The sequence below is a fragment of the Colletotrichum orchidophilum genome (assembly GCF_001831195.1).
Source record: "Colletotrichum orchidophilum strain IMI 309357 chromosome Unknown Scaffold_61.1, whole genome shotgun sequence".
NCBI lineage: Eukaryota > Fungi > Ascomycota > Sordariomycetes > Glomerellales > Glomerellaceae > Colletotrichum > Colletotrichum orchidophilum.
The window spans coordinates 182,151-209,342 of record NW_019173017.1 but is presented as its reverse complement, the minus strand read 5'-3'; the positions used below and the strand labels follow the sequence as shown (position 1 = coordinate 209,342).

General features: G+C 53.3%; 8 protein-coding genes across 8 annotated transcripts; 4 read left to right on the top strand and 4 right to left on the bottom strand.

Moving 5' to 3' along the window:
* Positions 1 to 632: 632 nt before the first annotated feature.
* Positions 633 to 2,773, top strand: CORC01_07591 (uncharacterized protein; the record flags this gene model as incomplete). Its single annotated transcript, XM_022619227.1, has 4 exons — positions 633 to 651; positions 718 to 829; positions 901 to 1,993; positions 2,048 to 2,773. 4 exons carry the CDS (start codon positions 633 to 635, stop codon positions 2,771 to 2,773), a joined length of 1,950 nt encoding a protein of 649 aa, XP_022474306.1.
* Positions 2,774 to 3,141: 368 nt separating this feature from the next.
* CORC01_07590 (uncharacterized protein) lies at positions 3,142 to 10,536 on the bottom strand (the record flags this gene model as incomplete). The annotated part of the gene is made up of 5 exons (XM_022619226.1): positions 3,142 to 4,017; positions 4,101 to 8,943; positions 9,013 to 10,000; positions 10,073 to 10,312; positions 10,371 to 10,536. The coding sequence occupies 5 exons, from the start codon at positions 10,534 to 10,536 to the stop codon at positions 3,142 to 3,144; spliced, it is 7,113 nt and encodes a 2,370-aa protein (XP_022474305.1).
* Positions 10,537 to 11,233: 697 nt separating this feature from the next.
* Positions 11,234 to 13,214, top strand: CORC01_07589 (cofactor FMO1 enzyme is FAD; the record flags this gene model as incomplete). The annotated part of the gene is made up of 4 exons (XM_022619225.1): positions 11,234 to 11,288; positions 11,350 to 12,211; positions 12,291 to 12,933; positions 12,993 to 13,214. 4 exons carry the CDS (start codon positions 11,234 to 11,236, stop codon positions 13,212 to 13,214), a joined length of 1,782 nt encoding a protein of 593 aa, XP_022474304.1.
* Positions 13,215 to 13,962: 748 nt separating this feature from the next.
* Positions 13,963 to 16,169, top strand: CORC01_07588 (major facilitator superfamily transporter; the record flags this gene model as incomplete). Its single annotated transcript, XM_022619224.1, has 9 exons — positions 13,963 to 14,127; positions 14,214 to 14,642; positions 14,705 to 14,746; positions 14,804 to 15,184; positions 15,234 to 15,275; positions 15,327 to 15,486; positions 15,557 to 15,712; positions 15,792 to 16,060; positions 16,119 to 16,169. The coding sequence occupies 9 exons, from the start codon at positions 13,963 to 13,965 to the stop codon at positions 16,167 to 16,169; spliced, it is 1,695 nt and encodes a 564-aa protein (XP_022474303.1).
* A 483-nt stretch (positions 16,170 to 16,652) lies between these two features.
* Positions 16,653 to 18,456, bottom strand: CORC01_07587 (uncharacterized protein; the record flags this gene model as incomplete). The annotated part of the gene is made up of 4 exons (XM_022619223.1): positions 16,653 to 17,288; positions 17,358 to 17,731; positions 17,795 to 18,066; positions 18,158 to 18,456. 4 exons carry the CDS (start codon positions 18,454 to 18,456, stop codon positions 16,653 to 16,655), a joined length of 1,581 nt encoding a protein of 526 aa, XP_022474302.1.
* A 475-nt stretch (positions 18,457 to 18,931) lies between these two features.
* CORC01_07586 (uncharacterized protein) lies at positions 18,932 to 20,041 on the top strand (the record flags this gene model as incomplete). Its single annotated transcript, XM_022619222.1, has 1 exon — positions 18,932 to 20,041. One exon carries the CDS (start codon positions 18,932 to 18,934, stop codon positions 20,039 to 20,041), a length of 1,110 nt encoding a protein of 369 aa, XP_022474301.1.
* Positions 20,042 to 20,870: 829 nt separating this feature from the next.
* Positions 20,871 to 21,231, bottom strand: CORC01_07585 (uncharacterized protein; the record flags this gene model as incomplete). The annotated part of the gene is made up of 2 exons (XM_022619221.1): positions 20,871 to 21,020; positions 21,160 to 21,231. 2 exons carry the CDS (start codon positions 21,229 to 21,231, stop codon positions 20,871 to 20,873), a joined length of 222 nt encoding a protein of 73 aa, XP_022474300.1.
* Positions 21,232 to 24,226: 2,995 nt separating this feature from the next.
* CORC01_07584 (uncharacterized protein) lies at positions 24,227 to 26,467 on the bottom strand (the record flags this gene model as incomplete). Its single annotated transcript, XM_022619220.1, has 5 exons — positions 24,227 to 25,108; positions 25,175 to 25,509; positions 25,588 to 25,736; positions 25,808 to 26,064; positions 26,144 to 26,467. The coding sequence occupies 5 exons, from the start codon at positions 26,465 to 26,467 to the stop codon at positions 24,227 to 24,229; spliced, it is 1,947 nt and encodes a 648-aa protein (XP_022474299.1).
* Between the last annotated feature and the right edge of the window lie 725 nt (positions 26,468 to 27,192).

The following is a 27,192-nucleotide window of genomic DNA, read 5'->3' as shown; positions in this document are numbered from 1 at the left end:
TCTGCCTCTGAACTACTGCCAGTGGATGGGTACATGTGGAAATATCATTTTTGGTTCAAGTTTGGTCACGCAGACTTGGCGTTCATATATCCAAGGGTATGTAGCCAACCGATCCTTCGACCTATACAATAAGCTTCTGCGTCTCTGCTAAGGACAGACAGGCTGAAAGGGGTAATTGAACTAAGTGGGTTTTGCACATCACTGGGTTACCCCAATATCTTTATAAGGGCCGGGGCAGGAGTAATTGTAACCCATACAACAAGGGGCGAGATCGGCGATCAGTCTGTGAAACCCCGGTAGACAGATGGCACACTGAACAGACTAGGTCACCCCGCCGACATTGGAGGTCCTTATCCCCGATCTTTCTCGTGGCCATAACGTGGCTCAGATAATTACAGGGAGGCACATCTGCGGCGCAGGCGTGCCGTCGCATCATCAGCCGAGAATAACTCAAGCTTATTTACCCCATACTACATCGCCTCATGGATATCAACCCGAGAGCACCCAGATCTTGAGTCGGATGAAGGAGAGTTCGCCTGACCACCCGACGACCGCGGCAGGTCCCTTGCAAACGACAAACTCGCCCAACACAATGAGACCATCTTCAGGCGGGAGCCCCTTTACGGCGCATCATGCGTGTGAGATTTGCAGGTAAGCTGCCGGTTCTCCTGAATAAGGATTACTCAACACGATAACGCTAACCGCGCAACTTTCCAGAGAACGCAAAGTCCGGTGCGATCGAGGTCTGCCAAAATGCAGGTGTGTTTTACGACCCCGGCAGCATGTATCTCAGTGCAAACAGCCTCGCGCCTATACCAAGTATGAGACCGTAAGGCTGACTCTTCGCGCCCATCTTGCCTCAATGTGAAGACGCTGCGATCGTCTCAACCAACCATGCAGCTATAACCAAGCTCATCAGCGTCGCACACGCGATGAACAGTTGCAGCAGCTCCAAGAGCGTCTCGCCAAGACTGAGGCTCAGCTCGCCCTCAATAACACGCCGAGGGCGCCTTCCATGGTGCGACCGCAATCGCGGTCAGATGTTGGGGAGCAAGCCATCTCATCACGGTGGCCAGAGACGCCGGATCCGATCACGCCAAATACGAGCTCGCGACGAAGCTCACAGTATCAACTGCCGGCGGTGACTGCTTCGCATACACAGATATTACCGGCTCCGGGGTCATCGGTCACCAGCACCCCGATGAATATGGACAAATCCAGGAAGATGAGCGCCGTCATCGATCTGCCAACGAATGGCTCATCTCTGCTCGACATTGATCTCTTCACCTCCTTTACCGAAGGAGAAGACACCAGTATGACATTCGATTGGACAAACCAGCCGCTGGCGGCGCTCGAACCACTAGACAACCTCATCCTTAACCGTCTTTCACCGCAATCGTTGCCTCATAACGGCCCGGAAGAAGATATCTCTCCAGCAGAACTGAGCATCCTACACAATCACTACTTCGAATCCATCTACTATTCATTTCCCTTCCTCAACAGAGATCGGTTCTTGTCAGACTCGACGGGCGGCAGCGGCCCCGCGGTAAGCGCTTTGGTGTACGCGGTGGCCCTCGCCGGCTGCGCGCACTCTCCCAAAGACCCAAACCGACAGTCTACTTGCTACACTCTGGCACGCAACTATGCGGAGAAGTGCGAGCGAGACGGCGGCCTGAACGATATCAACTTTCTGCAGGCTTTGCTGTTCATCGGCCGCTTCGAGGCTATGGATCGGAAACTAGAAAGAAGCTGGCTTACTCTAGGGCGCGCGGCCATGCTTTGTAGGCTTTTGAGACTACATCGAATGGACGAGAGTGACGATGATGACCAGTCCCAGGATGACAGCAGCCCAAGCGGGCCTCTTTCATGTCTGCCGCCCACTGATGATCCGGTCCTCTTGGAGGAGCGACGGCGGACCTTTTGGGGGCTATATATCTTGCAGAGCTATGTGAAGACACGGACTGGGTGGCAATGCCAGTTGGGCGACGTGAAGGTATGAACGTTCCCGAATCAAACTGTAACATGCATTGACAGATATTCATCCAAGAACTTTCGAATCCACCTGCCTTCACCAGGGCTACTTCGATCTGATCTGGTACCACTCAACATGCCATTGCTGTCAAACATACAAACCGATCACGGGCAAGAAATCTCATCCTATGCAGGCTGCGTCCTAATGGTAGACCTAGCCCTACGCTGCTTCGACCACGGGCAACAACGCGCCACACCCGGATTCTGGGACGGCTACTGCGCCCTAGTCAAGACCACTGACGAGCTCTTCAGCATGCTCAAACGGCATCTCAACGCCACGTCCATCCGCGAAGACCCGGTGGCTTTCAGCCTGTACCTCAACCTCCGCGCCACCGAAATCTTCTCCCACGAGTCAGCCATCACGCAGAGCGAGGAGCAAGGGTTGCCGCCGCTCATGACGACCGAGAGCCAGCGACGTGCCACGGCGGCCGCGTTTCAGATCTCCAGCGCGGTGCGGCTCAACTTACCGTCGCCGTGGAAGGCTGACAGCGACATCATTATGCTGCAGGCTATCTTTATTGCTTGGCCTCTGACCATGGCCCTCAAAGCGTTGTATCGAGAACTCGTGCAGGGTGGGAGCCGCGAGACTGTGAATGGAGTCGTGGCTTCGTCGAGGTTACTTTTTGCGGCTTTGGACCATATCGAGGAGTCTGGTGGGCATTGGCACCAGTGTGTATCTCACGTTGAGGCGAAACTCCAGGAGTGGGATGAAAAGAATGGGTTCGACTCATTGGCGTTGTGAAGAATCAGGATTTCACTCTGCCGATACGTTTTGGAATTGACCGAGCGGTTTATCAAATATCCAATAAAGCGAAAGAAAAGGAGGGTAGAAGTGTGCTAAAGTAGAGAAATCTGCAAAAACTTTCGTGTACTAGAGAGAGGAGAAGGAAAAATCTAGATCGAAGTACTCGTGTCCCATGAACGTCTCGCTGCTCAAGTTCTATGATCTGAGAAAGCAGGTCTTCTGAACATATTGAAAAACTCTCTCCTGCCATCCCAAGTGAATCTGCTCATGTCTCGTATACTAATAGTAACCAAAGAAAGGTGTCCTGCAAACAACCACGCGAATTCCTTTGTCGCTACTACGCTGAAGACACGTCGTCTCTTACTTTACTCAACGAGAATCCCCTGAGTAACACAAACCAGCTCCGCAAACTTGGAAATCGTAAGTGAAGGGCTCAAAAGCTGCTGGAAAGCAATATCAAGCGCCAGCTCCTTGAAAATCCAGTTCCGAAGCTCGGCGCCAATCATGCTATCGATCCCATAGCTCGCAATGGATCGCCCGCTCTCCTCGTCCCCAAACTCCGCCTCGTCCACCAGCAGCACGCGCGCCAGCTTGGCAACAAAATGGTCGCGCACCAGCCCGGCCGCCTTGGCCGGCGACTCCTCCCCAGCGACATTGACCCGCGTCAAGATGGAGCCGGCATCGTCGCCGCCGGCTCCCTGGCTGCCGCCGCCGCACGCCTGCATGGCGTGCACGAGGGCCGAGAAACGCGGGTCAGCGGCCCAGAATGCGTCCACCTCGCCCACAGCCTCGCGACTTGTCTTGTATAGCTCCGCAGGGTCGAGGCCAATGACGAGGTGGTCAAATGCCGCGCTCTGTTGTTGTTGCTGCTCGAGAATGGCGACCTCGAAGGAATCCAGAAGTGCCTCCTCGTCGATGCCGTACATGCCCTTGCGCTTGAGAGAGTCTTCGAGCTCGAGGTTTTGAGCTACGACGCCGACGCCGAGAACCATGGGGAGGATCACGGCGCAGGCAGGTTTGCCTTGAGACCGGCGTAGACGGGCCAGCGCATCCATGTAGGAGTTGGCTGCGGCGTAATTAGACTGGGCTGGCGTTCCTAGAATGCCAGAGACAGAGCTCGTCATGAGGAAGAAGTCGAGAGGCAGATCTGCAGTCACTTCGTGAAGGTTCTTACTGCCAAGAACCTTTGGCCGAACAGAAGTTGTCCAGTTTTCGTATGACATGTTCTGGAATAGACCATCCTGCAACCATATCAGCATTGTCAAAGGTGGTTTTCGAGAAAGCCTAGGGATTTCGTTTAGAACAAAAGAGAACATTGACTTACTCGTAAGACCATTGCGGCATTCACAATACCACGAATAGGTCGGCCCACCGGAATCGAGGCCACTGCTTTCTCCACGTCTTCCTTGACCGCAGCATCGCCCCTGAAAACCAGCACGCTGGCGCCTCGAGCTTTCAAATCGCCGACCAAGATGGCAGCCTGCTCAGAGTCGGTGCCAGATCGCGACAAGAAGGCAAAGTTACGCGCTCCACGCTTCATCATCCACGATGTGAGGCTACGTCCGAGACCTCCGAGACATCCAACGAGAAGATACGTCGCGTCCGGGTGTAGTCGCAAATGCGGCCGGGTTCGTACTACATCCACCACGCCCTCTCCTGCTTCGTGTGTGACGACAGTCTTGGGGCCGCAGAGGGAGTCTGAGAAGGTGGCAACACTCTCGTTGAGCTCGGCAATGTTGCGGATGGCCAGCGGCGGAGCAGAGATCGAGCCCTGGCGGAAGAGTGCGACGATCTGCTCGAGGAGCTGGCCTAGTATGCGAGGCTTCTTGAAGAGCCCCACCGGATTGATGGAAAGGAAGATCGCTCCTCGAGTTGTCGGGACAGCGTCGATGAACGAGGTCGGTACGTCAGTGCCGCAGCTCACGAATCGAGCGAAAGCTGGCAGATTCCTCCATGCCTCTCGTGCCGCCGTTGGCTCGGTCGAGCTGCCTGAGAAGACCACATCGATCTCGTTGTCAAATAGCAGTTGGGGAGAGTAGTCGAGAAGTATCTGCTCGCTTGGCAGGGCGAACGTCGACGCTACGTTCTCAGCCTCGGTTGAGTCGCGCACAGCAACGTACGGAAAACCGCCTAGAGCCTGTGCGATCTTGATGGCGGCTGCTCCAAGTTGTCCAGATCCAGGAAGAACCAAGACTGACTCTCCAGCCTGAAGCCTTGCCAAGTTCTGAAGTCCATACAGAGCGGCGCCGTAATGCATAGGAAGACTGGCCATGGTTGTGAAGGATTCCGAATCATCGAGCTTCTGCACCAAGTGGTCTTGCACACGCTGATAGTTGGAAAACTTGTCCGAACTGAAGGCAACAACATGATCACCGACAGATACCTTTGTCACAGCGGCTCCAACCTGAGTAACCGTACCGGAAGCTTCGTGGCTAAAATCGGTCTCGAAAGAGGCGCCCGCTACCACGGCCTGATCTTCGCTATTCAGACCCGTCGCCAGGGAACGGAACTCAATCTCATGTGGCTGGAGCGCCTCCGAGTCGAGATGGTCGACTTCGAACACCACTCTGCCAGACTCAACCCTGCCTCCTAGTCTGGCTTCAGGAGCAAAAGGCAGTGGTTGTGTCTCTCCGCTGACATGTCCATGTATCTGATTGATCCTGTCTGATGAGACCAGGCGGCTGATGAAAAATTGGCCATTGCGAGCAAGGTACTCGGTCTCCAGCTGCATTTCGTTCTCAAACAGCCCGATCGCCAGGGAAGCAACCGTAGACACGAAATTCTCAGAAACAATATCGCTGGGGGCAAAGTCGACTATGGTTGCTTTCAGGGAAGCACGCTCAGACCGTAGCGACCGTAAGAGCCCGCGGGTCATTGCGAACTCGGGCACCACGCTGTCATCGGACAGACCACCACTGGATACCCATAAAACGTTAGAGGCCTCGCTCAGGGTCTTTTGGAGATGGATGAACTCTGCTTCCGACACCTCGCTCACCAGCGGTCGTTCCAGATCCGCCAGCATGATGACGTTGGGGCCTAGGGGACGAGGATCTCCCAGCTTGGAGGTCTCAACTTTGTAGCCCAGTCTCTCAAGATTCGTCTGCAGCAGAGTGACTTGTTCTGTCAAAGGAGCATGGTACAAGATTTGAATAGGCGCCAATGCGAAATTTTGGGTCTCCTTGATCCTCGACGTAACAATGGCAGCGTTCTTCAAGGAAATATCAGAGCCCGAGAAGCCGGAAACTTTCAGATCTTGATCAGTGACGGGCTGGTAACCTCCCAAGATGGCTTTTCCACCGTCGTTTAGGAGCTCGGAAACAAGAGGTAGCGTTTCGCGGGAGGTGTCAGGGGCGATGATGAGGTCAAACGCGTGCTGCATCTTTCCCAAAGACTCAGCCGCCGAGTTCGCGTTCCATTCCAGCTTCTCGAAGGAAACTGTCTTGAACTGGCTCAACTTTGATTCGACCTCGTCTCCGCCGGAGCCATTGGCGAGGACTGTCAAATATAGACCGGGAAGCCGGTCCATCAGAGAAGCCGCGATAGTTGTGTCCGTGGTAAGCACCTTCAGACCGGGCGTCTTGAATTCGGCAAGCTCGACAAAATCGACAACGTCTAGATCCTTCTGAGCACCACGCAGCCATGAGACATCCGGCTTGGAGACGATCTGTGAGTACGGCTGCGGATGCACCGGTGCTTCCAGTCGCTGCGGAATTGCAGCTTCGTACGCGGTACAGCGCATGCTCCGGATCTCCATCAAAACCTGCCCATCCGCTGCCACAAGTTGGTTGTGGGCATTGAAGAGCCTTTGACCGCGCGGGTCGATCCAGGAGAAGGCAGTGGCGCTGGCACCCTCAGCCGACTGCGCAGCCCTGGGCTTCCAGATGACAATCTCTTCGGCGCGGACAGGCACAGCACCAAACCGCATCGCGCCAGCGCGGCCAGCCCAGATGGCGACAATCATGAGCTGTAGACACGAGTCGAGGATGGCTGGGTGAAGAACGTGGCGTGACTCGTTCTTCATCACGGCGGTCTTTATGTTCGTCGTGGCGTGTGCGCAGTACGTGGTCCCGTCAAATGTGATGTTGTCCATATCTTGGAACGTCGGGCCGTAGTTGAAGCCGACCTGCTTCAAGGCCTGATTCCAGAGTTTGCCAGAGGCACGCTGCGGCAGGTTGGGCACCTGTTTTGCGACGGCTCTGCGCCGGTCCGTGTTGATGCTGATGCTTCCCGCCATGTGATTCTTACGGTGCCCTTCTGACGACACGGATGAGACGTTGAAGTCCCACCACTTCTTGCCAGCTTCGTCGCTGCCGAGCTTCGAGGGGCGCATGTTCAGGAGGACCTCGATGCCGTTATCGTCGTCAGGAGTCACCAAAGCCTGCTGAATGGCGACATCCCGGAACACGTAAGAGTCGACGCTGACCTGACTCTCGGACATCTCGTTGATCTGAGTTACGGCTTCCATGGCCATGGAAAGATACCCGGCAGCGGGGAAGACGGCCTCCCCTCCGAGCGAGTGGTCCTGGAGCCAGGGGAGATCCTTGATGCGCAAGATGTTGCGCCACGTTGGCTCAGCCAAGGACCCGCCGACCGTCAACTGGCCCAGGATGTCGTGTCGCGGGAAGCGTGGAGAGCGGTGCTCTCTGCTCTCGCGTGACTCGGCCCAGAACTTCTTCGTCTTGTCCCATTGATAAGGCGGCAAGTCCACAATGAGGTTACCCTTTCGTGGAATGATCTTGCCCGACGGGTACACCTCCTCAATAGCCGTTACTGTTGCGAGATCAAGGGGGTAGTTGCGCAGGAACAGCTCGCCAGCCAGCTTGAGGACCTGCTCGGCGCATCGTGAGCCGCGTATGAGAGTCGGCAGGTACTGCAGTTTTTCGGCCTTCAGCTCAGTCTTGATCTGTCGAATGGGTCCTGAAAGAGCCGAGTGAGGTCCAATCTCAATCAAGATGTCGATGGCGGGAAGGTCCTTGTTCGTGAGGGCTGTCTGCACTGCCTGATTGAAGAGGACTGGACTGACGAGGTTGGCACTCCAATACTTCTCGTCAAGCACTGCGTCCTCGGGCAGCACAGAGTTGGTGACCGATGACACCATCTTTGCCTTTTCAGACACAAGCCGGGTAAGGCTGGTCTGCCTGGCTTTGCGGATGAGGTGCTCGTACTTCTCGACGGCTGGTAACATGTGACGTGAGTGATATGCCTTGCCGTTTGTCTTGACTAGCCGGGCAAATACACCCTCTGCCTGCAAGGTTCCTTCAATCATCTTCAAGGCATCGACATTACCACTCAAAGTGACGCCAGACGGCGAGTTGTGACAAGCAATCACAACCTCAGGCTGGTACGCCTCGAGATACGGCGCCACAGCCTCTGCGCCGAGGCCAACGGCCATCATGGCGCCAGCCGAGTCGATATCCTTCACGACTTGCCCGCGGTAGTACGCCATCAATATGGCTTCCGACTCGGACAGGTAACCGGCTGCGAAGGCAGCTCCAATCTCGCCAGACGAGTGGCCAAGAGTCACCGAAGGCTTGATACCCCACAGACGAAGGAGCTGGACCAGGGCGACTTGAATGGCGGTGCATAGCGGCTGAGAAAACTCAGCTTGGCTAACTCGAGAGACGGCCGGGTCCTCGAGGAGAGCCTCTTCCAGAGTCCAAGAAGGGGCGTCGTCAAGGTCTTCCAGCACCATGTCCATACGTCGGATTGACATGAGGAAGGTCGGGTAATACGTCATCAACTGGGAACCCATACGAGCCCACTGCGCGCCCTGGCCGGTGAAGGCGAAGCCGAGCGTACGGGCTGTCTCCTTCTTGTCTGCGAGAACAAGGTCGGGAGTGCCACTGACGAAGGTTCCGTGAAGGGTAGCCGGCGTCGTGACTACCATTCCTTTGCTCTGGAAGCGTGTACGGTGGTTGGCGAGCGTGTGGGATAGGTCGAGCAGGCTGTATTCTGCAGCGACCTTGCCAAGAGCCGCAAGATTTCTCTTGAGTGCACCCGCTTCATGAGCAGAGAAGACCAATAGGTATGGTCTGTTGCGGTTCACCGCCCCACGCGCCAACTTGCCTTTCGTTGTGGTTCCAGGCATCGAATACTTGTAGCTTTGGGGTGAAACCAGTAAGGATTTGGGGCTCTCAACTATGGTATGCGCATTTGTGCCGCCGTATCTGGTTCAAAGTGAGTAAGACTTCATCGCTACATACTTGATGACCACCAAGTCAGGCATGCGAACTTACCCAAAAGAGTTGACACTGACTCTGGTAACCGCCAAGCGCTTTGGAAAGGGCGTAGGATCCGTGGGGACATTGACCTGCCAACCTTTCCAATCAATCTTTGGATTGAGTTCAGTCACTCCTCGCGTAGGAGGGATGATTCCCCTCTCCACTATCAGGATGGCTTTGATGACGGCAGACAACCCGCTGGCCGCCTCGCTGTGCCCAATATTGGTCTTTACCGCGCCGATATGCAGCGGCCCATCAGCCTCAGTCCGAGTACCGTTCATAACATCAGAGACGGCGTGAACTTCCAGCGGATCTCCAATCGCCGTCCCCGTTCCGTGGCACTCAAAGTATCCTGTGAGCATAGGATCCAAACCACCACGCTTGTACGCATGTCGCATAACGTTCCTCTGCCCGTCAAAACCGGGATAGGTGATGCCCACGGCAGGGGCCTTTCCGTTATTGTTCGTGGCGCTGGAGCGAATAACGCCGCGGATAGGGTCGCCGTCCCTGATGGCATCGCTCAGTCGCTTCAGGTAAATCGCCCCGACACCTTCAGCACGTCCGTACCCGTTCGCGTAGCTATTAAAAGTGTGGCACGTCGACGTCGGCGAGAGCACGCCTAGCTTGGCGGTATTCATGTGCTGGTCGACCGTCAAAATGAGATTGCTGCCGCCAACCACAGCGGCGGAACACTCGTGCGTCCGCAGGGCGTTGCACGCATTGTGCAGGGCGTAGACGGACGATGAACAAGCCGTGTTGACAACGATACTGGGACCGCGGAGGTTGAAGACGTGGCTGACTCTGTTGCTCAACAAGCCGGGATCTACGCCGGTGGCTGCGAGGCTATGGCGGAACGAGGGCTCCTTGAAGGACATTTGCTGGAAGTCTGCCGTAAAGGTGGCCATGAAACAAGCCGTATCCGATCCGGAGAGCTGGTCCAGGGTCAGGCCTGCTGACTCGAAGGCTTCGTAGACTACCTCCAGCAGCTTCCTCTGCTGTGGATCTGGCGATGTTTATCGTCAGTGAGCTATCGAAAATCACCAGTATTATTTACAACGACTGGGACGAAACTAACCCATCCATGTGGCCTCGACTGGGGTGATGCCGAAGAAAGCCGGATCAAACTCTTGCAGAGTCTCGTTGAGGAAGTAGCCTCCAAGGACACCAAAGCTTCCAGGGCGGTCATTGTCTGCATGAAAATGGGCGTCGATATTGAACCTAGACGGGGGGACTTTGGGAGTCTGGCCACTGCGCTTGTCCATCATCAACTTCCAGAAGTCAGATGGAGAGCTGACATCGCCGGGAAGGCGGCATCCTGTTTCGTATGTGTCAGCGGGGACTTAGTCTCGACCAGGGCGCGTGGAAAATCTCACCCATTCCAACAACTGCGATTGGCTCTAGTTGCTGGCTCAGGGGCAGCTCAGCGGACGAAGAGGCGGCGTACTCATCATCGCTGACGATGCGCTGATGGGCCCCTTGGGGGTCGAACTCGGGATCTGCGTCCGAGGCGCTCGAAGATGACTCATGGAAATGCGGCATTGTGTGTCTTGTCTATTGGTAGAATAAGTGTATGGGTATCTAAAAATTCCCTAGAGTATAGTCCAGAGATGGGCGATAAGACTTCAAATAAGTCTGTAGGTTTAAATACTGCTTTCAACTACAGGAGAACTGTCCTACTGGTGGCCATATCCACATTATTCTATCAGTCAACGGAGGTTTCGGAACGTCAAGCTCGTGGGCATCATGGCGGGGTTTCCGACCACCCCCAAATTCGTGGGTGAAAATGGCGTTGGCGTCCTGATTGCCCGGAAGCCTTTCCGCTACATCTGCGTGCCGTATCAAGAAAGAGGCGCGGTTCGGTGTATGCCCGAAATGTTGTCCCGATGCCGCCTCAACGCCAACGGCGGTCGGGACTTTTGAGCGGCGGATCCGTGGGGTCAGATAGGAATCCTTCTCCATTGGTAGCCCTGCGCCGTTGGATCGGCCGATCCGTCCCTTCGGAGGGCGGAACCGTCGTCCGAGAAAGGATAAGTCGGGGTGGGGCCGAATCTACGTCGCAGTCGTATTTGGCAATATGGGTATCCTACAGATACTTTGACTGTCTTTTGGTAAGGCAGGGAAAGAAGCCTCAAAACATATCACACCTCTTCCGCCTACTATTCTCGCCCCGTGTTCAACGGCCTTCTATTCATTGAAGCTGTGCAGGAGTGCATACTTTTCTTTCAAATTTTTCAATATGGCGACAGAGAGCATAGACACGGAGGTCTTTGATGTTATCGTTGTTGGTGCTGGTAAGGGCATTGTTCAAAGGTCTCTCTCTTTTTTTTTTTTTGGTGCTAACAGTATATACAGGGTGGTATGGCCTGATGGCTGCTCGCACATACTTGGAGCTGGCTCCCGAGACCAATCTCCTCATCATTGATGACAGCGGCACAGTCGGCGGGGTCTGGTCGAAAGAGCGGATTTATCCAAGTCTCTTTGCCCAGATCAGCCACCCACTGTTCGAGTACTCGTTCTACCCGATGTCCAAAGATGACATCTCGCCGGACGGATTTGTTTCCGGAAAGACAATCCACAACTACCTCGACAGTTTCGCCAAAGACCACAATCTTTTACCTCGCCTTCGCCTCAAGACCCGCGTCAACAGGGTTGCAAGAAGACCGCCAAGCTCGGAGGGATGGATTCTCGACATCAAAGATGGAAGTCGTCTGGCATGTAACAAGCTCATCTACGCTACAGGCGCCAACTCCAGCCCCATCATCCCAAAATGGCCCAGGGAAAGCTTCGAGAAGCCAGTGATCCACTCGCTTGAGCTCGGAACACACCAAGAGTACATCGCCAACAGCGTCCGCAGAGCCACTGTTGTCGGCCGCTCAAAGTCGTCCTATGACGCTGTCTACCACTTGCTGTGCGAGGGAAAGAAGGTCGACTGGGTTATGCGTGACGGTCTATCCGGCCCTTTCAGTCTTTATGCCCCGACATTTTTGGGGCTCTGGAACATAGCCGACCACATCTCGACGCGCTTCGCCTCGAGCTTCAGTCCGTGCATCATGGCGACTTCTGGGTTCTGTTACAACTTTTTCCAACGGAACGCTATGGGACGCGTGTTGACAAACGTGTACTGGCGAACGGCCAATTACCTTTCTGTATCACACGCAGAATACTGGAAGACTCCCAACGCGGAGAAGTTGCGGCCGAGGCCGTACAGTGACGGGTAAGCTGATGCCAGTCGAGTTCTTCTCAAGATGATGGCCAAAGACCAAGCTGATTGACATGTACTGTTTCAAATCTAGAGTATGCTGGGGCAGCGGCGGCATCGGCATTGCCACTGCACCTGACTTTTGGAAGGTCTTTCATCGTGGCGATGTCACTATTCATTCGACCGAGATAGAGTCTCTCTCGCACGAAGACGTCGTCAACTTGAAGAACGGATACTCTGTAGCCACTGACATTGTGATTCATTGCACCGGATTCGATAAAGGGTACGACACTTTTGCTCCCGAGCTCCGAGAGGAGCTTGGTCTGCAATACGACACCAAGACGTTTTCGCGGTGGACGATGCTGGACGAAAAAGCCGAGAAAACTGTCGATGAGCTCCTTCCGTATCTGAAGACCGCTCCTGAGCAGTACGGTGATGGAGAAGCCAGCAAAAGAGCGGAACAGGGCCCCAACAGGCATTTTCGCCGCCTGGTAGTGCCCGAGCTGGCGGCACGGGGTGACCGGTCAATACTCTTTCCTGGTCATATTCACTCGGCGTTTACGCCCCTCGCAGCAGAGCTTCAGGCGCTTTGGGGAGTTTCGTGGATGCTTGGGTGGCGCGACCTTCCGCCGAGAGAGGAAATGGAATTCGAAGCTGCCACGTTCAACGCGTGGACGCGGAAGAGGTACCTCGAGCAGGGCAAGAAGCACTCGTACTTCATATACGATTACATCCCGGTATGTTAATACATTTTCTGATGTTAAAGGTATCATGGGACTAATATTGGGGGGTTTAGTACATTGACACCCTGATGAAGGACCTGGGCCTCAACCCCTTCCGCAAGAGCAGCGTCTTCGAGGAGTGGTTTGTCAGGTACAAGCCAAGCGACTACTCTACCATTCTAGACGAGTACCGAAAGATTCGGCAGGAGCGATCGAAACAAGGAGCTACCAATGGGAGCGCGAAGGGGCTCACCAACGGCATTCCAAAAGCAAATGGGCATTCCACTCTAGCTTGATGAGAGGGTTCAGATTGGCTATTGATGCCCAGGATCCATAGTTCTACAGATAGAAGCTCAGAACATACCGTATTACAGAGATCTTGGCCATCTTTAGCGACTATCCAAATCTTGCTCGGTCTGTATCGAACTCAATTCTGGCCAAGGCGAATCCAGCCCAGGCATCTTCGAAATCATCAAGCAATCGGCCCCCTCTCTGAAGGACTCTCCAAGCCACCTGTAACGCGCTGTGAGGTCACGACTGTAATTTTGGTGAAAGAATATTCAGTTTGATATAGGTAATAGAAGAAGTCTTTGAGATACTTAGGAAACCGGTACCTTAGTGTGAATGAACAGGCCGTACCTTCTCGATTTACCTATCTTGACTGATCACCGTCTTTGACAGCATCGTGCCTGCCTGACCAATTGGAAGTGTTCCTCGGTGTCGAACGGACTAGCGTCTTGAGTGGACCCAAAACTAGCGAATGGTAAATCGCCGTCGGTCGAAGCGGGCCCGTTTCTGGCCCTGGTGGTCAGTGCATGGCTCCAATTCCAAGTGGGTCCCTTGGCACCCGTCTCCGTTCCGTGTCCGCCCTCCGTCTCGTTCACCTTCCCGGGTGGTATAATCCTCCTCGACATCTGCACACTCACCCTCCTTCCTGCTGAGCCTCCTGCACCCCATCCAAATTCAATCAATCCATCCCACACCACCCGACAATACGACGCAAAATTTTGTGACCGCCTACAGCTCTTCCTGAATTTCCCGAAGATGAGTAGCGAACACACCTCGTCGGCCCCGAACGGGGCCAATCCGGAGAAGCAGGCCGACACCACAGAGTTGGGTACCCAAGGTCGCCCCGGCGATCTTGGCAACGGCAACAACGAGGCCACGTCCATCGACAAGAACAGTCCTCGCGATATTCATGGATGGAAGGTGAGTAAGCTCCGGCTGACAGACACCCACCTTGGCACCCCTGGTGTAATTACCCAAGCTGACATGTTCCGTTTGTTATCGCCCAGTGGGCCGTCGCCTACGCCGCCATGCTCTCCACGACCCTCCTCTTTGCTCTCGATAACACCATCGTCGCCAATATCCAGCCGGCCATCATCAACGATTTCGGACACCTCGAGCTTCTGTCATGGATCGGCACCGGCTTCGCCCTCGGCACCATGTTCATCCTTGTCTGGGGTAAGGTCTACGGCGTCTTCAACATCAAATGGGTCTACATCTTCAACATCTTCCTGTTCGAGGCCGGTAGCGCGCTTTGTGGCGCGGCCCCTAACATCGAAGCCCTCATCATTGGCCGTGTCATTGCTGGTGTCGGCGGCTCGGGCATGTACTCGGGTACCCTGACCTACGTTTCGGTTCTTTCCAATGACCAGGAGAAGCCTGCGTATCTTGCCGGCAGTACCGTCATTTGGGGCGTCGGCAGCGTTCTCGGTCCTGTGGTAAGCAAGATTTACCGATTCATCGTCTCTTCATTCGATTGCTAAACTTTTTTTTTTATTAGGTCGGCGGTGCCTTTGCCGCGAGCAGTGCCACCTGGCGCTGGGTAAGCTTCTCAATCAAGGATCGATTTAGAAAAGTATATGTACTGACCAAGCTTCAGGGATTCTACGTCAACCTGCCCGTCGGCGCTGCTTTCGCCCCAGCCTACTTCCTGCTCTTCCCAAGTGTCGACCCCCACCCCTCCAAGACCCTCGCAGAGAAGTTTCGCCTGGTTGACTGGGTCAACTCTGTCATTTTCCTCGCCGGATCTGCCTGCCTGACAGTCGTGCTCACCTTTGGCGGGGTTGTCTACCCCTTCAATTCCGGAACCGTCATCGCCCTGTGGACCGTCACGGGCGTTTTACTGATTGCCTTCATCGTCTTGCTCAAGTTGCACCCGCTGGTCACCAAGGAGAACCGCTTGTACCCTCTGCACTTTTTCAAGAAGCCGACCTTGATCAATATGCAGCTTCAAGTCTTTTTGTCGTCCGGTATCATTTTGGTAAGCCACCTCAAAATCCGTGCCCGACACGAAATCTGACTGTTCCTAGGCCATGACCTACTACATCCCGCTGTACTTCCAGTTCGTCAAGGTACGTACATGAGAAATGACCTTTACTTGTTGTAGATCTGACTCTATTCAGGGTGACGGAGCCCTCCAAGCTGGCGTTCGTCTGCTACCATTGATCATGTTCATGGTGGTAGCTTCCATGGCCAACGGCTTCTTGATGCCGAGATATGGATTGATTCCGGTCTGGTACATCGGTGGCAGCTGTCTTGCGCTGATTGGAACCGCTCTGATGTGTAAGTCACAAATCCATCTCGATTCCTACGACTGGCGCAACCAGATCCTTCAGACTGACCTCTTGTGCAGACACTGTGAATGATACCACATCCAACGCCAACATCTACGGCTACAACATTCTTGTGGGAACTGGCGCCGGTTGCTACATCGTAGCCGGATTCGCCATCGTCCAATCCCTAGTCCCAGTTCACGACATCGCCAATGCCGTAGGCGCCATGACAATTTGTAAGCAACAAATCTCTGTTTTCCTTTCCAAATCTTCCAACAAACCAATGGCTAACACTAATCAATTGAAACCAATCAGCCCAGGATCTCGGCATGGTTTTGTTCCTAGCCATCAGCGGCAGCCTCTTTCATAACGTGGCCGTTGACAAGGTCGGCAAAGCACTTCCAGAGGTCTCCTCCACCGAGATTGGCAACCTCATCGCGGGATCCAGCAGCAGCGCATTCCAGGCGCTCACAGACGCAGAGAAGGCTCTGGTGATCCCCGAAATCGCCAACGCCATGACCAGCATCTGGGCCTTTTTCTTGGCGGCTGCCGCCCTGAGTGTGGTGTGCTCCGTACCACTGCTGGTAAGCTGTCCCAAATTATTCCTCCATTTTCCCCAGCTTTTACTAATGCATTCGGCAGAGAGCTAAGCTCGGCCGCGACAAGATTTCTACTGCAGTGGTCGCAGCTTAAGATGCGCATCGGGGATGGGAACAGCGTACCTAGCGAGGACGGAAAAGCTTTGAAGATTCGGGGATTATCTTGCTTTGATGGTGGAAAAAGCAAGGGTCCTGACTACTGTGAAAAGATCCAGAAGTCCTGTGTGTAAGATACAGAAGATCGACGCGAATACAAACAGTGAAACATCATCAAATGCCTCAAGGTCATACGTTTATTCGCCAAATTCAGTGCATAATAGAGGTGGGATTCGACGCAAATTCCTTGGGAAGTTTACCCGTGGCTTCATCGAACTATTTTTACTGGGTTCACTCACCGTCCTTGTGGTAATAAGGGTAATAAGGAAACTTCTTTTTTCCGAAAACCCTGATTTTCTAACCCTAAACCTGTAGGCGAAGGTAAGTCATTGCTGGAAAGTCTTCAGGCTGCCTGCCTACTAGGTTGCCATTTTTTATGACTAGGTAGGATTCTATAACCCGAAAACCAGTCGTGCTCATTCTACACTGAAATCCCGAAAGTGACATTGTCCCTTCCAACGACTTCCCACACCTCTCTTCCAAAGCCCGGTATAGACTGTCTAGAGAACACAACATGAAAGACCCAGATAGCCGACCACAAACCAACCAAAACTGCCAGCAGCTGCGGGAAGACAGCTTCAAGGCCACCATTCCAATCACCCCACGAAAGTCGACTCTTGAGCCGTTCATCTGCCTCTCTCCCAGCCCCCTTCGCTCGTAGCTCTCTGTCCTTCTCAGCAGCCATAGTATCCTGCCATCCCAGCACCCCTCGCCTCTCTTCAAACTCCACATAGCTAAGCTTCGGCGCCGTCACAGACAGTCCAGCAATGTTCTTCGCCAGCGTGTCCAGGCCCACGATAGGCGTCAGCCACCGCTGCACAAAGTAAGCCTTCCACCCGTCGTACGCCTGCTGCCTCGTCAGATCGCCCCCGACCTTGACAATCACCCGCGCACGGTCAACGCGGGCGTTTTGGTACTTGTCCCGCATCGCGTCGCGCAGCTCGATGTCACTCGGTTTCTTGTTGGCGTGCGTGGCGAGAAGGCCGTGGATCGTGTTTGCAAGGGTGACGGCGTCTTCCATTGCCGTGTTGCCCCCGAGAGCCGAGTTTGGAGTAACCTGTGAAGACAAAATCTTATCAATCCCAAACACAGAAAAGACAATCAAGCAATGAAGCAAGAATCTTACCTTGTGAACAGCATCTCCAGCCAAGACGATCCTCCCAAAGAACCAGTGCTCAAGCACACCTTCCTCAAGCGAAATCATTTGGGCCTTGAGACGCCGCTTCCACAGCTCTCCGAATACGACCGTCTCCGTGACGGGGTACTCGGAGATCTTGCTCACGAGCGCCTCCATGTCAGACTCGGTGTATCGCCTTCGCGTGGGCCAGGTACAGCGTTGGTCCTCTGGCAATTTGTTGTGTACGATGATGGAGATCCAGTCTGGCTGGCAGAGGAGCAGGAAGGAGAACTTATCGTTGGAAGTGACTTCCATGTCATGCGAACCAAGGCCAGGAACCGGAGACGATGCCATCACGATGGCATTGTACTGGGTTACCATGGCTTTGCACGCAAGATATCAGCAGCTATTTGGATCTCGACCCTCGACGGAGGCTTCCTGCTTACCTCGCTTCTCTTCCACACTGATCGTGCCAGGATGGGCCGCGTTTGCCTTGTCCCACATTATTTCGCGGACCTTGGAATGGACGCCATCGGCGCCAATCACTACATCGCCGACGAATTCACTCCCATCTGCAAGTATGACTCGAGTTTTCGAGTTCTCTTCGATTATCTCTTCAACACGCGCTCTCTCATGGACTTTGGATTGGTCTGGCAGTTGCTCGTACAATGTACGCAAAAAGACCTGTCGATCGAGGGTCCTGGTATCATAGCCGGCGCTGGTTCTCGGAATCAACATGTGCTCTTGCCAGCCCGTCACACAACACATGACAGAATCAAGGACGCAGGGAGAGAAAGGGGCGCACACACAATTTCCTAACGACACCAAAAAAGTCATTCGACGCAAAAGTTTTACCGGACGGATCGCGGCACTGCGCGCCGCCCATGACATCGCATGTGGCAAGCACGGCATCTAAGCAGCCAAGTTGGTGCAAGATGCGGCACCCATGCGGCTGTAACGTGATTGTGGTTCCGAAGCTCGGGGCCACGACGCCCTTGTCCAACAGGACATAGTCGATGTTTGCCTTTACGAGGCAGTGGGCTAGCGTGAGACCTGTGACGCCCGCGCCAACAATAATCACTTTGAAGGATGATGAGCCGTCTGCCATGACGTATCTGCAAGAAACTACTGGCGTTGTGATCAGGAACGGCAGAAGAGAAATGGCGGCAAACTTGATGGTGTTTTGTCTCGTTCAAATTCATATCTGAAGGGTTTGGGTTCGAGATTAATCTCTGCATGTAAGAATCACTGGTGAAGGCCGGCGCGGAGGAATCGGCCTTCGGGCGGGTCCCATCGGCCTTGCCTCCGTTGGGGCCGAGCATACGGAGGCAAGAATGAGCAGCAGCCAATGACGAAAGAGCGGCCGTTCGGCTCCGTTTCTCGGCGGCGGACGACCGACGCAACCAGATCCGGCTACGTCATCCCGTGCCGGCAGTTGCGGCGACTTTTCGTCTCGATGCAGAATAGCAAGATAGCCATACCCGAATCGATTCCGCATCCCTCAAGTCAAATACTCCAGCACAAGAATTCTCAATGACGACTTCCTAACAACTCGTAAACACACCATCACATATGCGTACATCATGTTTGAGACTTCCAAATCGCAATTCTTCTACCTCAGCGCCCTAGGGGTATGGGGACTTTGGGGCTACGCATTCTTCAACGGCATGTTTGCTCGCCTTGAAACAGTCACTAGTACCCTCCGCTTCCCAGACGACCGCCCCCTCCGCTCCTCTTACACAGGTCTGGCGGCACTAGACGGCCAGCTGACCCTCCTCTCCGCCTTTTACGATGTGCTCACAAACTCCCGCACCTCCGGCCCGCGCCTGCTCTTCTTCGACATCAACTACGCCGTCGCGTGCGCAAACCTCTGGGTCCTCATTGAATCCCGGCGCCGAGGCGTTCGCTCCTGGGTTCTGAAGTACCCGGCATGGGCACTGGTGCTCTGCAACGCCAACGGCGCTGCGATTGTGCTACCGCTGTATCTTTATGCAGTCTGTAGCAGCAAGGCCCGGATTCGCGATGCCTCGATTCCCTGGCACGAAGCGGCCGCGTTATCGCTGACGACGCTGGTGATTTTGCTTCAGCCGCTGCTCGCATTTGCGCCGACGTGGATTGGGAAGGGAGGAACGAGTCTGCACCACGGATGCATCGCGCTCTTTCAGGTGGCTCCTATAGCAGTCCTAGGACTTCACCTCGGCCTCGCTGCGATTCTCCCTCGAAAATACACAGGCATATCCCAGTCCTCTTTCAAAGAATCAAAAAAGTGGATCGTCGCGTCCCTCATACTCGCCGGCGTCGTCGCCTCGGCCGTGCACTTCTACACCGTAGCCGGCGTACTCCGCACGCGAGATGGCGACGCATCGCTCCTGAGACTGTTCCTCCCGGCGCGGGGGTTTGAAGACCCGTATGAGTCCTTGCTAAAGGAAGGCGCGCAGTCTGTCGAGTACGAAGCGCTGCTGGAGAATCTCCACCTGTTTTCGCAGTGGGACTGGATTGTTGTCTGCCTCACGACCATTGTGTTTGCGCATCTCCTTCTTTCGCGCAAAGATGGATTGGAGAAAAAGAACACAAAGGGGACAAGCTCGCCGCACGAGCTTCAAGAGCTGGTCTATCTTACCGCAGCTACGGCGATTTTGGGCCCGGGGGCTGCGGGATCATTTGCGCTGGCTATTCGCGAGGCGAGGATATGAATGTGTGATGATGTCTTTGTCACCAATATTTTATGTCAAAAGTTCTAGAGACTAGATCGAGACTACGCCGCATCGACAATAGTAAGTTGCGCAGGATGGCGATGGCAAAGTTAATATAGTCATGGTTGGTAACCGAATGTCGATGCCAGGAACTTAGGATAATGATTCTTCAAATTGTAGATTCTGAGATTCTACTACTCTTAGTTTATTTACGTAAAGTTATTCGAAAGTTGGGGTCTCCGCTAGTGGAATATGACCTCAAAGGGGGATGTGGTGTTACTCCCCAGATTTCTGTCCCAACAATAGAGGTCGATTGCAATGCACACATGCATCGAGCTCGAATCACTTAGTATTTGCATACATCTAAACATCCAAGTCTGAGAAAATGCTTTCACCTCGAGATCTCTTCGCCTCCATTTCTTCCTCTGACATGTCGCAGAGCTCGTAGTAACTGACCACAAATCCCCTCAGCTTTGGCTCGGAATCTACAAAATTCTTCACCTGTTCGCGCATCGCCTCTGCCTCTTCCCCAGTTTCCCTCCCTCTTGGAATTCTGTCGGCCAAGAACCATGCTATCTCTCCGTCACCGTTGAAGCACATCTTTCGATCGACTTATTAGCGCCCCTTCAATACCACTGGGTAATCTTCCGTGTGGCTCGCGGATGAAGCCAGTATGTGCAAAGAAGAAAATGGGCATATGACTTACTTCTACCTCTCGCATGATGGCATTTGAACCACGCCAAACTTCATACGCCTTTCTCCCATTCGTGGTAGTGAGGCTCTCAGTGCCGAGAATTTGACATAGTATTGCTGTGGCCTCGGCTTTGCTTTACGGTGACTCTGTAGGTGCATTGAGGAACTTGGTAAAGACGTATTGAATCTTTTCCTCGTTGGCAATGTGGACAAGCTGTCGGAGAGCGACCTGTGTCTCGGTGACGGGGACCTGGCCCCACATGAAATCGGTCATGGTGCGGCGGTACTTTCGTTCGTGAGCATCGGCATCAAAGGGACTTTGGTTCGAAGTGCGGCCTTTTCGAGTTCCGCCCCCAGGAAGAACTTTTGGTTAGCGTCCTCTCATCACTGCAGAATTGACAGTGCCCTCGGCGGTCATTTCTTACAATGAACAAGGTCTGTAGTTCTTCCAGCTTGTCGCACTGTTCCACAATGATGCTTGTGTCTGTCGGCGACATTGCTCCATGTAACTCCAATGCCTGCTTATGGATCAAGTGCTGATCCTTGTCTTCTGTTCATATACAATCCTCGCTGATCCTCGCTGATCCTCGCTGATCCTCACTGAAGATTTGAAGTATTTGACCTGCCAAGTCACTGATAGAGGCCGAAGCGGCTTATGTGCTTGAACGTTACGATGCTGGAGCCTAAACGTACATGTACTGGCTGGACCATGCATGATAACCACATTTGTCTCACTGACCCCGTCCACTTTTTGCGATCGCTATCCTGAGCAGTCGATGGCCTTAAGCTGAGCAAGACCCACCCACGTACATGCGTGTGCCATTCTACCGTCTTGCATACGCGTTGCATACTTAGTAACATGTGCATATAAATATAAATATAATGATCCACTCTGAGTTATTCGAAGTGCATAATCATTCTACCCCGATAAAAGATTATCTACAGAAGACCTGTTAAAGTGTATAATCAATGAACAGCTGACCGTTTAAAAGGAAGTACCGTAGCTGCTTACCTTAACAAGGTTCAATCCTTAGCCTCTCCTCAGTGACCCTACCTGGTAGTTGATGGATATGGTCTATACATGAAAAACACCAAAACGGCGAGAATCATAAGTATCAAGCATGAAACTCATTTGCGAATTTCGAAATACACCTATTTCATAGCACGTCTTCAGTATGTATTAAGCAACTAGGCGAAAAATTATCGCTGAGATATATAATTCCCTGACTAGAGAGGCCAATATCAAAGCCCTCGTACAAGGCGATAGCTTTGCCCTGCGAATCATACATCTTTCAGTCAATTCCCGAGCTAATGCCAGAATTCCCTATGTAGCAGCATTGGACGAACCCCGCCGACACATTCTGGCTGGCTCCCAAGATCCGTGTTTGGGCGTGAGGATTATTACTGGCGGCTGAAGCAATGGGGATGCTAAGAGGTGCCCATCCGATATGGTGCTATTCGTTAATTTCTTTCAGTTGCGCGTGCCTTCGCCAATGGATCATGTCTGCTTGTTTTAGCCTGTCGTGTCCGAACGGCACCTGGTATCCGCATCTCAATGGAAGTGGCTGCCATTCGTACGTCCTCGCCTCGTTGTTGATCCTGTAGTTGCTGTTGTTGCGGTGGGTCGACTTCTGCTCCAGCTTTAATCGGCAAAGTTGCATCAGCCATTTGTGTATCGTCGGTCTGCCTCAAAAGGGCGCCGGATTGCATTTCTGTGCTATTGTCCTCTGGCAGCTTTACGCCGGCTCCCGTTAGGGGAACAGCCACAGCTTGTTTATCTAGTCGCTGCATCGGATGGTCCTCGGCCCGTTGAAACTGTCCTTCACCGTGGCTGGTGTCTAAAGCTGAATCAGAGAGTTCCGCCTTTGATTCTCCGACCGCTATGGGGCTAAAGTCTCCCTCCAACTCTTCTGGCTCCTCTGGGTCAAAGCAAGCCGTGATAACGGATTTGCGAATAAACAGGGATGTCACGTCATACACCTTTCCGGTGTCTCTCTCAGAAGTTCAAGCTGGAGATGTTGTCTATCCTGCTGGTATGATTCCAAGAATTGCCGGCGGCAACGTCTCTTCAACGGTTCACCCAAACCGCTCGTCGTCATCTCAGGATTTTGAGAAAAAACTGTGCATGGCCTCGCCGCTCGGTGAATCTCTGCGAGGGACCGCACGAAACGCTCGAATTATTCAGAATCATTCTCGAATAAGGGCGGTCTTCTGGCAAATAAGAGACAATCTCGTGCGTGTTCCTCATCCGGACTAGAACACAGAAGCTCCTCCATTCCAGGAGAGATAGCTTCAGGGAGATGCAATGTCGTAGTCAGCGATATCAAATACGAAAACGGTATTGCTGATTCGTCTAACGGTAGGAGGCGATTCAACTACGCTTGATAGATATGTCCAAGCACGTTAGGGCAGGGATAGAGCAACGAGCGATCACTTGCTGCTGCGCACCAAGTTGGGCGTATCCCAGCGGTTATGCCTAACGGGTCGTGACAGCCGGCTTCGGAGCTGCGAGCTCCTCTATTGATAGCGGCCCTCCTGATATGCCCGTCCGGATGCGCCATGTGCAATATGGTCTACCCTTCTCTGTCACGGGACAGTAGAAGTGTCGTTGCAACTCGTACTTCCTTCTCATACGAGAATCCTTGAATGAGGAAGAAGTCTTCTCAATGTCTAGGTAGCTTACGAGTTTCCTAGATTTGATCTATGCATATCCTTGCCCTTGCCCTTGTGCTGATACTGGCTGAAAGCTTCACTGGTCTGGCACGGGCCTTGCCTATTCCTATAGAATCGCACAGTAGTACAGAGGTTAATTGGTGATGTATTGTTATCCTTGTTGATGCCCCCTGTCACGGTACCGAACCTCACACTACGCACCGACGGCTGGTCTAGTCACGTGCCCAGCTACATAAGCCGCGCTGCACGCTTAGCCCGCGCTCCGCGGGCATCAATAGCTTTCGCCCTTGCGGCACAACAATCACTACACCTGAGCCCCTACACCTTTGCGCCCTTCCCGTGATAAAGACGGTCGACTGTAACTAAGTAAATCTAACATACAGAAAAAAGAGAGTCTAAGTACAAGGATCAGCTAGAAGATGTCCCTACTTCAAGGGGACTGCTCGCTTAGTCCGCAATAAGACAAGGAGCAAGGAGAGGAAAACCGTCCACCTGACTTCCTTACTGGGGTCCCTGGTGGGAAAATCAAACGCATCAGATATCGTCAGTTGATTGGACGCCCTGGTCAAAGAGGGCAGTTCGATAAGGGTGATGTCGATTATGCTTGAGAAGCGTACCAGATTTCAAGACAAGAACAGATCAGCGAAAGGAATAACTGTAAAAGATTGTCTACGAGGCTGTACAATTTACCAATCCACCAGGAAGCATTCCTCAACTATATAAAGTCTTCTAGTATTCCTCCGATTTTGATTTCAATTTCCAAGAGCGGGCTCTGCGCCCTTGGATGAAGCATACATATGATACCGCGCGTGAAGCCTCTCACAGACGACTCGTTCTGGGCTTCCGTCCAGTCGATGACTGGCACTTGGGAGCGAGCGTATCCCGATATGCCGGAGGTAATACACCTGCGAGTTCAGCTTTGATCTGCAGTGCCAAAGTACGCGAATGCCATCGCTGAACTCTTGTATCACCACCCATAATCCAGTAGTAATCAAGCCGAAGCTGCCGCTTCCACATCCCACGAACTTCGCCCTCGGCGTCGACGCCCCAAGTCGCGTCAAGTCGAGCCGCGATCTCCCGAGGACCAAGGCTTCCGCTGCTTCCGCATCCCCCATCCCCGGATAGCGTGTTCATCTCATCCATTGGCGATGCTCCCAGTATCTCCGCCGCAGATTTGCGCACATCCCGGTCGGCGAATCCCGTGCACCATACCACGGCATCGGCATCAAGCGTGCTGCCATCCGAGAATCGTAAACCGGTGCTAGTGAAGGCGACGGGTTCGACATTAGCCTTGACACCTGCCTTGCCATCCGAGAGCAACGCTGTACCCCCTACATCCAGATAGTGTCCTCCGCCCTTCTCGAAGAGATTGACTAGCAGACAACTCTCTGGCGAACGGCCGTCTATGACGGGGAAACCTGATTTGGCGAGAGCTGCATAACGGTCCGGCTCTTGGGAGGCTGATTGAAAAAAGTGCCCTCGTACCAGATGGGCGTCGATGTTGGTCGGCAAAGCCATGGAATCCTTGTCTGCTTCCACTCCAAGCTTTTCGTAATTTCCGTGTGCTGCAGGATCGCAAATATACGCAACTGGAAAGACAAAAGTCGGGGACCGAACGACCATTGTCGTCTTCAGCCCGGCCGCGTGGCAATCCTCGAGGATATCAAAAGCTGTGTTTGCTGAGCCTATCACAAGGGCAGACTGCGTGTAGACACCATGATTAATGCCATGATCCATCTTTATAGCCATTGAGTTGCTTCTACTCACCTTAACACCGAGCATCTTCAAGTCTTTGGCGCTACGATAGGCAGTAGAATGGAGACTGACGCCCTTATACAGCTGAGGATCAGACATGAGCGGCATGTGAGGCTTCTGCGATCCGATACCAGTTGCTTGAACAATATGCTTAGCTACAGCGACACGCGGACCCGTAGGCGTCATAAATGTCACTGTGTAAACCTTGTTGACTTGATCGTATGTCGTCGACTTGATTTTGACCGAGTTAATGATGTTTAGATTGAACGTGGCCACATATCGCTGGACCTGATTTGCTAGCTCCTCCCTGGTGAGAAAATGTGGGAACTGCAGCTCCTTTGCGTACTCTAGCCGAATTGATCATCGTCAGCGCGTCTTACTATGGATCTGAGAGGCGTCCACAACGGTTCTGAATGGAATCTTACCCAGATACGCCATATTGCAGATCACTGTTGGAATGTGAAACTTCATGGCGTGATATCGAAGAGCCCAGTTGTCTCCAGGGGTGGGGTTGCGATCGAGCATGACACTCTCGACGCCTAAAGCCTTCAACCGAGCGGCGACGCTCACTGCACTACGTTGTTCATGGACTGGTCAGCCGAGGAAGAACCAAAATGTCGAGGATTTAATGAGGAACGGGCTTACCTGTTGCCTCCGCCGATAATGATCACATCTGTTTCGAGCTGGTCGAGAATGCCGAGCTGCTTTGCCGGGCCCCGTAAGAGACTTAGATTTTCGGGATGGAAGGTGTAGTCGACAAGTCTGGTACTCAACAACCAAATCTTCCAGGTCACTGAGTCCACGTTTCTACGATGGGATTTGATAGGTAAAAGAAGAAGTTTGCCGTGACATATAGCGGCTGGCGACACTGTTTGGAACGTGAAATTGCAATCGATGAATTGCTTCATGTAGGAGACTAGTTAGTCTACCGCTGTGCGCAGCGTTCACCACATGCATCAAGCAGATAGACTTGGGACTCACGAGTGAGGGAGTGACTGGCGCAAAACTAGCGACTCCATCAAGCCTGAATTGATCGAGTCCCCGGAGACATTTGGTCTCTATCAGGTTGCTGGCAATTACACCGGCTTGTTGAAATGTCCGGAGGTGATACGTAAAAGCCAGCTGGTCTTTCCAGTACGCCTGTTCCGCGAAGAAGCAGCTTTCCACAGCAGCCGCGTCATTAGCCTTCAGAGCTGCATTGAATTCTTTTATGAGATCTAAAGCAATCTTTGTTGGCTTATCTCCGTCCAGGGAGGCATGTTCTATCGTCCCCTCAGCGATAACTGGCAAAGGTGTCTTCGCCATCATTGCACGTATATCGGCCCTAGGCGGGTATTCTTCGTCTGGTACAGACAAGATTTTGCCTGCGTAACAGATAAGCTTGACAACACGTACATTCGCACTCGGGAAGGAGCTGGGAGATCCTACAGGTAGCCATGATTTTTGTTCTGGAGGTAAAACTTAGAAGTGCTGTTGCGAAGTAGCCGGTGGTACTTGTAGAATGAGGGGAAGTGTCTCCCAGTTTGTAACTGGCATCGCCTGCCGAGCAAAACTTATCCGGACAATTGTGCTCCAAAGAAAGAGCCAAAGGCCGTAGCTAGTAGCAGCTGGAGAGCTGTGTGGCGGAAATGACGTCCTTCGTCACTGTCACACCAGACCACAATAAGTCAGGGAGCAACCGGAAGCAGCCCGTGTTCGGTGTCTTCTAAAATCCTTCCCCTGCAGGGTGTCCAATGGCATTTACGGGCAAATCTCTTACCCGTGCGGAGAAAAAGCCACTCGGCGGTTAGACCTCGAGTCCCAGATTTATCCCCCACCACCTTCAATGAAGATCAGACGCATCTCCCATCTGCACTGGCTCATGGGAGAACTCTAGATCTTCGGGCAACCAACGCAGACCGGGGGCTTGCGGGTATATTGGGGGGATCCCCGGTCTCCCTGACCGGAATTTATCGCGACCTACGCCCACTCACACCAATGTCCAGTATCACTAGAAGAGATGTAGGAACAATTTTCAAGCTTCAGAGGCC